This window comes from Grampus griseus, assembly GCF_964374135.1.
Source record: "Grampus griseus genome assembly, chromosome: 3".
NCBI classification, from domain to species: domain Eukaryota; kingdom Metazoa; phylum Chordata; class Mammalia; order Artiodactyla; family Delphinidae; genus Grampus; species Grampus griseus.
The window spans coordinates 564239-577890 of NC_139019.1; the positions used below are offsets into that span (position 1 = coordinate 564239).

General features: G+C 55.5%; 1 protein-coding gene across 4 annotated transcripts; it reads left to right on the plus strand.

The window, feature by feature from the left end:
• Window positions 1–182: 182 nt before the first annotated feature.
• Window positions 183–13586, plus strand: TRIP13 (thyroid hormone receptor interactor 13; the record flags this gene model as incomplete). 4 transcript variants are annotated; one of them, XM_082651925.1, is made up of 13 exons in its annotated part: window positions 183–274; window positions 1087–1252; window positions 1346–1475; window positions 2181–2236; window positions 3010–3100; window positions 4360–4432; window positions 7014–7077; window positions 7875–7961; window positions 8174–8280; window positions 9967–10120; window positions 11987–12099; window positions 13088–13157; window positions 13491–13586. In XM_082651925.1, 13 exons carry the CDS (start codon window positions 183–185, stop codon window positions 13584–13586), a joined length of 1299 nt encoding a protein of 432 aa, XP_082508051.1. The 4 variants fall into 4 exon arrangements, with proteins under 4 accessions (XP_082508051.1, XP_082508052.1, XP_082508053.1 ...); XM_082651926.1 differs by having other exon boundaries at window positions 11993–12099; XM_082651927.1 differs by lacking the exon at window positions 7875–7961.
• Window positions 13587–13652: the final 66 nt, after the last annotated feature.

Consider the following 13652-nt stretch of genomic DNA (forward strand, 5'->3'; position numbering starts at 1 on the left):
ACCGGAAGTGACCCGCCCGCCGGCGCCGGCGCTTCCGGGTCAGGGGGCGGGACGCTGCGCGCGGCAAGTTCGAAGCGCGGGCGCGGCGGAGGGCCGAGGCTGCGGCGGTGGCGGCGGCGCAAGGCGAGAGGCGGCGGCGGCCGCGGTCCGGTCCGGTCCTCTCGGCTCTCGGCGGCGGCGCCATGGACGAGGCCGTGGGCGACCTGAAGCAGGCGCTGCCCTGCGTGGCCGAGGCGCCGACCGTCCATGTGGAGGTCCACCAGCGGAGCGGCAGGTGAGCCGGACCCCGAGCCGACCGCGGCGCAACCCAGACCTGACGACACCCGACCTCGACCCGCCCCCCCCGAGCCTGACCCCGACCAGATCCCGCCCTGACAGGAGCCGACTCCGATCCCGAGGCGGACTCCGGCCCGGCCTCGGCTGAGCCAGGGAACGCCGGGCTCTGGAACTGCCGGTCGCAGGAGCTCCGAGTCTGGGGAAACGGCCCTGACCCCGCACCCTCGCCCGCAGTCCCGATCCCCGGCGAACCCTGTCTGGCCTAGGTGGGCGGGGAGGGGCCGGGGCGCCGGGGGTGCCGGTGGCGGGTGACGGGCCCCGGCGGGCGGCGGCGGGGGGCGGGCTCTAGGGGCAGCCGAAGGGCCTGCGAGGTCTGGGAAGCAGCGGGCAGGGGGCTGAAGGGGGACCGCAGCTCACGGCCTCGTCGCCCGCCGCCGCAGCTGTGGGGCTTCCAGTCTCCGCTAATCACAGCCCTGTCACTGCGGCTGCGCTTTGCGGGCTTCACGTTGGGCCTCGCGTTATCCAGCACAGCTCCAGCGTAGTGACTGATCTCCAGGAGCCCAGGGTGGCACCGACTCTTGCCGTCCCCCCTTCTTCGAATGGGGACCTGGGGCACAGAGCCCTTGGGCGGCTTCCCCAGGTCACGAGGAGTCTGCGCAGGTCTGCTCCCCAGGCAGGCCCTCCCGCCTGCCCTCTTCACTGCACTTTGCCCTGTTCCGTCTGTTTTTTTTTCTTTTTTTAAAATCACTTATTGTTAAAATGTTGGTTTTTAACTCAGACCTGATTTACATGTTTTGTTTGTTTTCCTAGCACTGCAAAAAGAGAAGATCTAAAGCTGAGTGTTAGGAAGCTCCTCACCAGGCATAACATTGTGTTTGGCGATTACACGTGGACTGAGTTTGATGAGCCTTTTCTGGCCAGAAACGTGCAGTCTGTGTCCATTGTTGACACGGAATTACAGGCTAAAGGTCCACAGGTAACTTACTACTTCTCAGCGGCCCCGTGAACGTCACGTGCTGTTTTGAGAGTGTGTTGTGTAGATTTATTTGATGTTTCCTTCTCGTCGCAGCCCGTTGATTTGAGCATGTGCACTATTGCACTTCACATCTTCCAGCTGAATGAAGATGGCCCCAGCAGTGAAAATTTGGAGGAAGAGACAGAAAATATAGTTGCGGCAAACCATTGGGTGCTGCCTGCAGGTACCCGTGGCAGTAACAGTAGGCAGAGCATGCCAAGAATGGGAGGTCGGAGGATGGTACACGCCTTGGGCTTATCAAGGAGATTTTGTCCGCTGTGTAGAATTTTAGAATGTTGTATCTGTTATGAAATAGAAAGTATATCACGACCGAGAAAGGTAGAAACTTCCAGTATGAACCTATTTGGATAGATCCGTCAAAGACAGTGCTAACTGAGAATTACACTGGTGCTCTGCTTTCCTGCCTAGTTGGTCAGTCTTGCTGGACCACGGCTTTCTCCTGCCTTCTCGATGCTCCTCCGTGAACTTTGCCGATGGGGTCTAGCAGGCAGAATCCTGCTTCTAATCCGGGTTAGGCTTGATGTCCTAACGACTGGAATAGACCCACCGCTCGGCCCTGCTGGAATGTCGGCTTGTGGGGAGAGTGGTGGGTTCAGGGTCTTTGCTTGTGTCCGAGCATAGGTCCACAGAGACAGGTGTGCAGAATAGTACGACAAAGAGGTTAATTATCTGTCCAAAGCCACGTGCGACTGCCACTTATTCAACATCTTTAATTTTAAGAACAATTTTAAAAGTTTAGTTTCTCTGTAACCAGAATTTTAGCTTACCGCGTGTGGAGCAGTGGAGGGCATCAGTGGCTCAGGGCAGACCTAACCAGTAGGTGCAAGGCTTCCTTTCCTAAAATTAGGTGTTTGTTTTATTCTCTCAGCTGAATTCCATGGGCTTTGGGACAGCCTGGTGTATGATGTGGAAATCAAATCTCACGTGAGTTGTGGATTTTCCTAAAAGACCCCATTATTTGAAGTAGAATCATTATTGTGTCACTCTGTAGCACTCCTTAACTCAGATGGGCTTTGTGAACACTGCTTACCAGCAGCCCATGTCCTGGATTTCTGTCCTGTGGGATTGCTCCTGAGTGGAGCTGCCCTCCGGGGAGTTCCCCTTGGGAGAAGGGGGAGCGTTGGGAGGGTGAAGACCACTTGCACTGGGTCACACGCTTGGTGTGACCAAGCACGTGCACATGGTCACTCCCGTGGGCTGAGGAGGCAGTGCTGAGGGGCAGACCGAGCAGGTGGGCAGGTCTGAACCCCCTTCAAGGGGAAGAGTCCTGCATACTGGGGGGGCACTAGGGGTCTGTCCCCACCGCCCCTCATCACCCCAGGCTCCTCTAGGCAGCCACAGTGGACCGCAGAGCCCTGGCTGTTCTTTCAGTGAATGTGCCGTGCGCTGGTCCACTGCTGTGTCCCAGAGGAAGGAGCTCACTCTTACTTGGTGTGTCCCTCAGTAGTTTTGTGTGTCGTTGGCATTTTAAATAAAAGTGATCTTTGTGTTCACCGTTTATCCTGAAAACAGTAACAGCCAGCGCTTGTCCTCTCATGTCTCAAGTTACCGTCCGGGTTGAAAGCCTGTAGGTGTGTGGCAGGTGTCTGGCCGTGGCGGTCTCTGAAGACTCCCGTCACTCTACGCGCTTAGGGCACGTTCAGCGGAACCTTTGCCTTGCTGGGGACTTCATCTGTACTTTTCCTTTCTCCACGCAGCTCCTTGACTACGTGATGACAACTTTACTGTTTTCAGACAAGAATGTCGACAGCACCCTCATCACCTGGAACCGGGTGGTGCTGCTTCACGGTAAAGCATCACAGCTTCTGTTTGTGTGACGAGATCAACTGTGCGAAACCAGGCTTTTGCTGGTGGCTTTGTCCTGCGAGGAGTTGCAGCTCCTTTTTTCTGGGGGGGCCAGAGTTGTCCTAGAACGTCCTCCTCTGTGAAGCCAGTCGGCCTCACACTATCTGGGCTTTGGTTGCTTGGCCTTTCATTTGGCAGCCACCTGATTATGCCTTGTGGCTTTTTCTACTGTTATTAAACTTCTCAAGTAACTGCCTTATTTTCCGGTTGACCGTGGACTCCTTAGGATAGCAGTTGTCTCATATTTCTTCATAGTGTCCTTAGAGCTTCCTTGATGGCTAATGGACTGCAAAAGCCACTCTTCACAGGACTCTGCCTAGTTCTTGGAGGAGAATACTGGGTTTCCTTTCTTAATGTTCCTGGAGAGAAAAGAATCGAGAGAAAACCCCAATTATAGTGAAATAGGAGCTATAATTAAAAGGGTGATCCGCCTCTTTATGCAATAAAGATTGTAGGCTTGTATACAGCTTTAAGAAGACAAAGTCTTTTAAACAGCATGTGTTCTGGCAGATTGGCTTAAAGCCAGGGTCAGTGGAGGCAGTCCAGAGGCGTTTTAATTAGCGCAGTACATGACTTGCATTTAGAATTGGTTGTATGTTTACTCTCAAACTATGGAAAATGCAGAAAATCAGAGTTGACCATGTCAGCATTTTCTATTGGATGGATTTATGCTTCCACATCAGTTACCTCAGAGTTCCTGCAAAACGCTGTGCTAAGTGACACACACTCAGGGCACAAGCCCTCGCCTTACGGCTCTCCCTGTGTAGCGTGGGGTTTGGGCCCACGTCCAGGTACCTGGAGTGGAAGATGGTGGTTCCTTGGCTTCAGAAAGAGCAAACGTCAGTGCCTTCAGAAGGGTCCTGACGGCTACCAGGAAAGGTGTGTTTGACTTTTGAAAGGTGGATTTTCGTAGTCAGTGGATTTCATAGAGGACGTGTGGGGACGAGGAGGATGTCAGTGAAGATGTGGACAAAGGAACGTGGAGCGGACTGTGGGCCAGGAGGCATACTTGGTGATGTTTTCTAGCATTTACACCGCTAGGAGATTTCTTTGTAAGTTCATAAGCGGTACTTGTGGTAATAACATTCGTAGCATTGAAGTCTGTTCGTTATCTTATATCCTGTGGATAATGCAACTCCTGTTGTTTAAGAAATTTCTTATAGCACTAACTTAAAAACATATTTGCTTGCATTTTGTTACAGGTCCTCCAGGAACTGGAAAAACATCCCTGTGTAAAGCTTTAGCGCAGAAATTGACCATCAGACTCTCAAGCAGGTAACTTCGGTAATTTGAGAGAGGAGAGCCACAGAAGTGGGTTTGCTGGGTTTTCAGTTATAACAACGGAAACTGTTTTTATTTTTAAGTCATTTTACATGAATAGTAGGTCTCTGTCTTTCAGTGTAAATTAATGAACTCCTCTGTACTCAGCGTTGTCTTGAGTTATGATTCCCGTCTTTTTAAACGTGTTGAGACTTGCTTTATGACCAGCACGTGGTCTCTCCTGGTGACTGTCCCACCACGTGCACTCAGGACGTGTTTCTGCTCTTGTTGGGTCGACTGTTAGCTCAGGATGCTTCGTGTCCGTGCTGGTCGTCTGTCTGCTGTTCTGTCGCTTCCTGGGAGGACTGTCCAAGCCTAGCGCTGGGTGTGTCTTCCTTGAGTTTTGTCAGCTTTGGGGTTTATAGTTGTATCACATTTAGGGAATATCTGGCTGTTATCATTCCAACTAATCCCCTGCTCTCTGCGTTTGTTTACACGTTACACTGCGTGATACTGTCCCACAGGCCACTGATGTGCTCTTATGTGTTTTTCAGGCTTTAAACATTTTCTGTGTTTCATTTCAATAGTTTTCTGCAGTATACGATCTGTCAGTGGAATTTTCGTTTCTGTTAGTGTATTTTTCTTTGGAGATTCTGTTTGGTTCCTTTTATACTTGTATTCCTTGTCCCATTGTGTTCTCGGTAAATCCTTGGGTACGTTTATGATAGCTGTCTTATGCTCTGTATACCAAGTCCATTGTCGTTATCATCTGGGTCTGGTTGCGGGACACATGTTTCTGCCTCTTGGCGTGTCAGGGAATTTTTGCTTGAATGCGGACGTTACGATTTCAAGCGTCTGGACTCTCTGGTCTGTCTTTAGCGACCGCTGGGTTTCGTTCTGACGGGCGTTTGTGAACTTGTCTTTGGTGTGATCCTTTTGAGGTCTCTTTTCAAGCTTCGTTCGAGAGGGGTCTCGATGTGATCTAGGCTTAACCCTCAGGTGGGGCCCTTCTCGGGTCTCCGCTGAGCCCCTGAATGAGCAGCGAGTACTCTGCACCTTGGCTGTTGGGGCCTATGAGCGCCAAGGTCTCCCTACTCAGACACACCACCTACCCAGGAAAGACTCCAGGGCCCCTGATGGTTTCTGGGGCTTTATTCCTGTGTATCCCCCTCCTCTGGAGCCCTGCTCTGTAGCCTCCAGACGCCTCAGGCTCCTTGAACTCTGGCCTCTGTCTCCTCCACTCAGCCTGATGGCCACTCTTCTTGGGTACCCCCCACGGTTACTGTTGGAAGGTGCTCCAGGCAGGACGTCAGGGCGGTCGCGCTCGCCCCGTTGCCGTCCTCTCGGGTCACAGTCCTCCGGAGCTGTCGTCCAGTGCCTGTCACAGACGTTGTTTCATTTGTTCTGCCTGGTTTTCCAGTTGGTTAAGGCAGAAGGTAAATATGACCCCTGTTGATCCAGTATGACTAGAAGAGGAAGCCCTGTGAGATTTACTTTGAAATCTATTTTGTTTTCAAAAATGTCTTATAAGTAGGGAAATTGCTTTATTTCAACGCTCTCTTTTACATTTAGTAACTTGGCCTTGGGCTTTATACAGTGAAATGCATCTGTGTTTTGAAGACCTCTTAAGGGCGGTTTCCTAAGCCACCAGAGGGGGAGGTGTTATTACAAGAAATGTGACTTTTCCAGTACAAAGATCTGGAAATCTGTACTAATTTTGTGGCAGAAAGAAGCCTTAGCAAGGCTTTTTCGCCCACTTCACTTAATAATCAACGTGCTTTATAATTAATTTTGTTTAATAGTCAACCCGATCATTAGGTTGTCTGTCTCCCCCTTCTCCTATTTTGTTAAACAGAATTAGTAAATGGTCTTTTTCAACTGGAAAATTAATGATACTTTTTAAAAGTAATTCTTTTTCTTCTGTGGACTTTTGACCTGAAAGAAACTGTGAAGAGGACCTGGGAGTTAGCTTTTCTCGGGCCTGTTTCCTGTTCGATTTTAGTCAGAACCAAGTGCATCCAGTCTCTTGCCGCCTCCTTGTGGACGGGGTGTCAGTGCTGGATTCAGTCGGTGTGTGTTCAGGTTCCCTTCTGAGCTTTCCAGGGCTCTAGGTTGGCAGGAAGTGATTTTGTGCCGGAAAACAAATTGCCACATTCTTTACGGTTTTGTGGAAGGAGGACAAAATGTTCCGCTCTGGCCAAAACATTCGTCATGCTCGTGTTTTGATTTCTTTGCTGTGTTAGTGCAGGTAATGCTTTTTCAATATGGAAGCGTAAATTATAAGTAGATTTAAAATGAGAGGGATTTTATCTTGCTTTAATTCAGATGAAGGTACCGTTCAGTTCGAGAAACTTAAGTTGCTTCATCTAGAACTATTGACGTTGATGCACCTTGTTAGATTTTTCATAATTTTTAGTACATAGCTTGCGAGGTAGCCCAATCCTGTGTCAGTGGCTGCAACGATTGAACAAAGTAGCCGTTCTCAACGTGCTGGGCATTTGAGAGATGCTGCATTAACGAGGTGGAGGTGGCTGCTGCACAGGAGGCTGCCGGACTGGTTTGTAACAATTGCTGTGACTCTTTTTTCCTGTCTTAGGTACCGGTATGGCCAGTTAATTGAAATAAACAGCCACAGCCTCTTCTCTAAGTGGTTTTCAGAGGTAAGTGTTAGTACTAATTCCAGTTCTCTGGGTTGTCAGCTATGCAGTTGAAAATTTGTCCTGTAGATTAGGCAAACCTTCTCCTCCAAAAGCTTTAGGAGAGAAAGAGGTGAAACGGGAAAGTGAACAAGGGGCTGACTTTGTGGTCAGAGAAAACTTCCAGAGCTCAGCGGTAACTTGGAAATAGCGTGAGGCCTGAGAGGACCCTCTGCCCGTCACATCCAGACCTCTGACTGGGTGGGACAGGAAGTTCAGTGTAACCTTAGGAGGGGGGGGGTCTGCCTTCTAACGGGGCGGCACCCCTCAGCTGAGCGTGCGCTGGGGGCTTGGGCCTCGTTCACCATCTGTGAACTGAGGGACTCCAACCAGGTGATGTCACAGGTGCCCCTCACCTCTGAAAGGCTCTGCCGCAGGCACCTGTGTCGGGAGGTCCCCCTGGTGGGTGGTGAGTGGGGACAGGGAGTGCCCATAAGGGGTGCACCGGGCCGGTTTGCACGCGAGACCCAGGCTGTCCTGGTCATGAGGACAACCGGGAAGGGAAAGGAGGAAAGACAGGTGGGCCACGGTGCGAGTCACCTGAGCCATGCATCCCTGGCTCACGAAGCCAGGAGGGAGGACATCTGGGTTCTCTGCAGACTGGCTCCTCTGGTTCAGGGAGTTTTCCGAGGGGCCGTCAGGAGACGGTGGGCTTGTGCGGCCACCTGGGGTCAGAGCGAAGCCCAGTGGGGACAGTGGACACGTGCGCACCAGGCAGCTTGATGAGTGCAAGTGGATAATAAAGAGTGTTTTGCTTCCAGAGTGGCAAGCTGGTAACTAGGATGTTCCAGAAGATTCAGGACTTAATTGATGACAAAGATGCTCTGGTGTTTGTGCTGATTGACGAGGTACGTGTGTTCAGACTTTAAACCTGTGACTGGAGGAGGCTCAAGACTGAGCGGCCTCGCAAATTGCTGGGGCGCCGCCAACCCCCCACGGGTCCAGCCTCCGCAGGCTCCGTGCCCTGCAGTCCTTGCCCCTATCAGGCTCACGGTGCACGTGCGCACGCCCACATCTGCGTCTGCTCGGCTGACAGCGCCCCGTTGCTCCGTCCCTACAGGTGGAGAGCCTAACGGCTTCCCGCAACGCCTGCAGGGCGGGTGCCGAGCCTTCGGATGCCATCCGCGTGGTCAACGCCGTGTTGACCCAGATCGATCAGATCAAAAGGTAACGCTGTGCACAGCGGGCTTGCCTGAGAAGCACGGACAGCGCTCAGCCTTACTCCCAGCTTTTCTAGCTAAGAACGCGTCTGACGTTGAGCGTGGGCTCTGTCTTCTCCACATCTGAGGCAGCCTGTGCTAAATGCACGTTTTACAAATTAAGTATTTTCTGCTTTATTAAAGCATTAAAAGCACAAAGCAAGCCTCGGGTGTGGGTAGGGTGTGTGCCCTGCAGAGACGCATAAATGTGGTGTCTGAGTCGGCGCCAGCAGGACCCGGTGTCGGTGGCCGCTGGAGGGCCGCCACTGGGCAGGCGGGGCGCCAGCTGCTCGCCCTTCACGGGGCCGGGTTCGTGTATCCGCAGCCCAGTCCTGCAGCTCAGGCCTGTGGCCGGTGTGCCCAAAGCCGGTCCAGCTCTGGGGGCGGCTCCTGACTCACGAGAAGCCCCGTCTGCCCTGTGCGGTCTCCCGCCAGCCCCTCGGGGTTCCCCCGTTGCCCTCCACGTGCCGCGCTCAGGAGGGGGTTTGCTGAGCGGGGTGCCGTGAGCTGCACTGCGCTGTGTCGGACTTTACCCTGCCGTCGCGGTGTTCTTCACGGCAGAGAACATCTTCATTGTCTCTTGGGGTCAGCGGCAGGCGTCCCTTGCTTGTCCTGCAGGCGAACTTCGTGTGAGGTGTAGACCCTCTTGTCTCTGCCCCCTCACCCCACCGCCCCACTCTTCGGTCTGGTTTCTCCCCCTGCCACTGCCCCCACGTCCACCCCAGCGCTCAGTGTGGAACCATCCGCGGCATTCAGCCCCCGGGGCCCCTACCTCTCTCCGCTCCCCTGACCTCTCCGTTTCTGCTGCCAGCGTCTCCCCGGCATCTCTGGGCGGGGGAGGGCCTGCACTCCCACCCTGCTCACGGATCTGGTGGGCGAGTCTCCTTCGAAGACCTGTATGTCCACAAGGTCCCCGGCCCTCGTTCGGCCCAGAAACCCCAACTCCCCGCGGTTCCCATTGCACTGATGGCCTTGCTGCGCACCCACTGCTCAAGGCAGAAGATGGGGCCACCGGACCACCCACGTCACTCCGGGAGGAGTGGAGACTGGGGCTCTGGTTTGTCTCTCACCCCACTCACCTCACGCTGCCTCTGTGCGGGTCTGACCGTTTGTGAGAAGCCCGAGCCCCGGACAAGGGTCCCAGCGGCGTGTGTGCGCCCTCCGTGCAGCCTGGGCTCCCCAGCCTCCTGGCCCGTGTGCCCGCCCCGCCCCGGGCTCACCCTGCTCACCCTGCAGAGGGCTGTGTACCTGTGTATGGCCGTGCCCAGGCAGGCGGGAGTGTAGGTGCTGGGGGCTCGGGCGCGCGCAGAGGTGAGGGGTTCGCCGTGGGTGAAAGGCAGGGGGATGTCAAGCAGGGGCCCGGGAGAGCTTTCCGGGAGGCAGGGGAGCGACCGGGGCACACGGCCCGGGGAGGGTCTGCTGTGTTGCAGCCAGGAGAACCTGGCAGGAGTTGGGGGTCAGGCAGGAGCTCAAGGTGCAGGGCTTCGGAAGGCCTCGCGGGCAGGTGTGCGGAGGGGGAGTGTAGCCGGCTGAAGGGTGCTGGCTGAATGCCCGGGACCTTGGTGGCCGTGTGTCCTGACGCTCCTCGTGTCGGGTCAGGTGTGGTCGAGTCCCTACAGCATGGGGTGACCGGTCCTCACCTCTCTGTCCGCAGGCACTCCAACGTGGTGATCCTGACCACGTCCAACATCACGGAGAGGATCGACGTGGCCTTCGTGGACAGAGCTGACATCAGGCAGTACATTGGGCCGCCCTCCGCAGCAGCCATCTTCAGAATCTACCTCTCCTGCCTCGAAGAACTGATGAGGGTACCTTGGTTATTTCTCTCTCTCCTAATCAGTAGATTTCTTATGTTTTCTTAACCTGCTGATGTAGCCTAATGTATCTGGTTGCAGCATAGAATGAGGTCTCTCAACCTGACATCAGTCTTCTCCTGAGATTGAAAGTTACAGTTGTTGGGGACTTCCTGGTGGTCCAGTGGTTAAGGCTCTGTGTTTCCACTGCATGGGGTGAGGGTTCGATCCCTGGTCGGGGAGCTAAAATCCCACGGGCCACGTGGTGAGGCCAAAAAAAAAAAGAAAGAAAGCTACCGTTGTATCTGCAGGCTGAGCGAATAGTCGAAACCACAGCCACTGATCGAGTGTTTTGCTGATCATCGTGGTGGTTTGATCTGCTGATCTGCAGGGGCCGAGTGAGTAGGGGTGTGCGCCCGTCCCAGACCTCACGGCCTTTGCAAGTGACCTGCTCTCTGGGCCTCGATTTCCTCCCCTGAAAGAGGAAGAGCGGTAGTGGTCCTGGTTCACAGGGAGGTCACCGGACTGGGGGTCGTAGTTCACAGGGAGGTCGTCGGCTGCAGTGTTCGCAGCCCCGGGTTCTACCGTCAGCGCGAGCACAGCGGCAGCGAGCGCGTTCACGTTCACTGTCTGTCTCTCGCGAGTCAGTCTAAGGGCCCGCGTGTGCCCGTGGGCGGTAACCAAGCCAGCCAACAAATAGGGATTTCTACAGCGATCGCCAGGTTGGCATCCTTGTAACTGGCTGGGGGTTGGGACCACTGCCTGCACCACGGAGTGGGGGCCCCAGCGTCCTCACAAGGGTGACCCGGGTCTCCGCCCCGGGTGCGCTGTCCCGGGCCCTCCTGTTTTCCCGCGCCATGGGGGGGGGGCGGGGGGGGCGTGGAGCTTCGACGTGGTGCTGCCGTTTAGGGGCCTGCGTGGTGGCGGGTCCTGCTGGAGGCCCCTGGGGGCCTTTCCAGGGTGCCGCGTCGCACCGTGCTGCGAGTCCAGGGGCCGCCCTGAGGTTTCGCCAGGCGTTCGGACGTTTTCTGGGAGCCGAGTGCCTGGAGCAGGTGTCGTTTCCTAGACGGTTTATGGGAAATGAAGATTCCGATGTGGCGGCGGTTTGGCTGGCCCTGAAGGCTGTCGGCGCGGGACTGTGGCCCTGCGCGCTGTCGGGAGCCTGCTGGACGGCTCAGGTCCCTGGGGGGTCCGCGGAGGCCGCGGGAGCCTGAGGGAGTGTCACGCAGTCAGGTGGGAAGGTCAGAACACAGCCAGCACAGACCCTGTTGCTTAGTTTTACCTACAACCCCCACCAGCCCTCCCAAATGTGCATCCAGACCTCTCCTTTCTCCTCTCGTGGCTTCTGAATCAGACGGCGTGGCAGCCTGACAGTTTAGCGCGGGTGCTTGGGAAGGAGCGTCCCACGTGCAGACACGTGGTCTGGGAGGTGAACTCTAGGACCCGGGTCCATGGTCAGTTAGAGGCTGTCTGACATTCCACCAAATGAGAGTCTTGGTTTTAAAACAGTGAACAGAGACCCTCCTTGAGAGGCCGGCCAAGTCCGGCTCCAGGGCCCAACTCTGTCCATCGTGGGATGTGACGCATGGTTGAAACTGAATATCAGGCTGGACTCAACACCTCTGAGTTCCTCCCCACCTGACACGTGCTGAGGACATGTTTTGCCCACAGGAGCAGAAGAGGCTGAGCGCTGTGGTTTCTGAGACACGTTTTGCTGTCTGTATTCTTGCCTTTGTTAGAAGAAGAGGGGCTGTGTGAGAGAGCTGCTTCCTGGGGCCCGTGCAGGCCCAACGGCCCCGCTTGGGTTTCTGAGATGTGGCGTGGGGTGTGCCTGCCGCCTGAGTGCCGTCCCTGTTGCTGACCCTGCCTGTGTCCCCACAGTGTCAGATCGTATACCCTCGCCAGCAGCTGCTGACCCTCCGCGAGCTGGAGATGATTGGCTTCATTGAGAACAACGTGTCCAAGTTGAGCCTCCTTCTGAGTGAAATTTCACGGTGAGCGCTGACGTCGCTTTCGTAACCAAGAGAAGCCTGTTTGCTTTGGGATTGGCGGGGAGGTCGTCGTAATTGCCTGTGGCAGCCGTGGTTGTAGTTTGGGGTCAGACGGCATGGGCTTGATCCCGACGCATCGCACACGTGCCCGAAGCCCCCCAGCCTCCCTGACCCTGGGCTCCTGGACAGGAGAGTGGAAGGCAGCTGCCCTCCTACCTCCTAGACGTGACAGCGGACCGTGAACAAAGTTCTGCCCTTGTATCTGGAAAGGCGTTCAGGTTAAGGCTCTCTTTGACGCATTACTGATTTCTTAAGCAATATCTGGTAAACTTTTACAGTTTGGCAAGAAAATAAAATGGAGGCTTTTGCTTTGATAAGCAAACAGTTAAACAAGTAAACAATTAGGGCGCTGGGCTTGGTGCTTTGGGAAATAAAGGAAAGTGGTCCAGCTCCCTGGGCACCGAGGGACACGTAACACGTGAGCATCGAGAATCGTGGGCACGCCTGCTCAAGGCCCAGGCTGGTAGCGCTTTCAAGTTCTCAGATGGCCTTGGTGATCACGGGAAGCTGGGAAATGGAGCAGAGCCCCGAAGGACAGTTAGAATTTGCACAAACTGGAGAGAAATCAGGAAGGCTGCGGGCGCCCTTAGGTGGGTTGCGCTGCAGACACCAGCTGGTGGCGCTGGCGGGGCCTGGGGGGTGGTGTCACTACCTGTTGGAGAGATTTAGTTAAAGTGGCTGAGGTGGGACAGAGGAGAGCAGTTCAGAGACTTGGGCAAAAATTCACCAAGATGTGAACCAGCCCGGTTCCCGGGGGAGCCCTTGTTGCCAGCCATGTGCCCACCTCACTGTGCTCCTTGTGAGGCCGTGGGTGGCGTCAGGACCCTGTCCTGGCCCCCCTCGAGGGGCTCTGGGGGAGGGACGTGCAGGGTCTAGTCCTGAAACAGCAGTCCGTGTGGAGTTGACGCCCCGAGTGTACTTATGTTCACAGGAAGAGTGAGGGCCTCAGCGGCCGTGTCCTGAGAAAACTCCCTTTTCTGGCTCACGCTCTGTATGTCCAGGTGAGTCCCCGGCCGAGCTCCGCCTCCGGGCCCTGTTCCACCGCCGCCCGCTCTGTCCAGCAGGGTGTGGCGTCGCTGAGAGTCCCACTTGCCACCATTGGGGTGTCTGCCTCATTGCACGTTTCTAAAGCGACGGGCTCCTGGGGCAGTGGGAGGAGGCGGCCGTGTGTCTGCTCACCCCTCGCTGGCACGTCGAGCTCACGTGCAGGGCCCCCCTGCCACCTAGGAGGTGCTTGTGCCCTGGGGGGAGGGGAGGGCGGGGGGGGGGGCGCGGGTGCTGCCGGGTGGCCCCTCCGAGGACGAGAACACTCACAATGCTGTCTGTCTTTCCAGGCCCCCACCATCACCGTCGAGGGCTTCCTCCAGGCCCTGTCTCTGGCCGTGGACAAGCAGTTTGACGACAGAAAGAAGCTCTCGTCGTGCGTGTGACCTGACATCCCCGTCCGCGTTCTCGGGGAGCACACAGCAAGGAGGCGACAGGCTTCTCTCACAGCA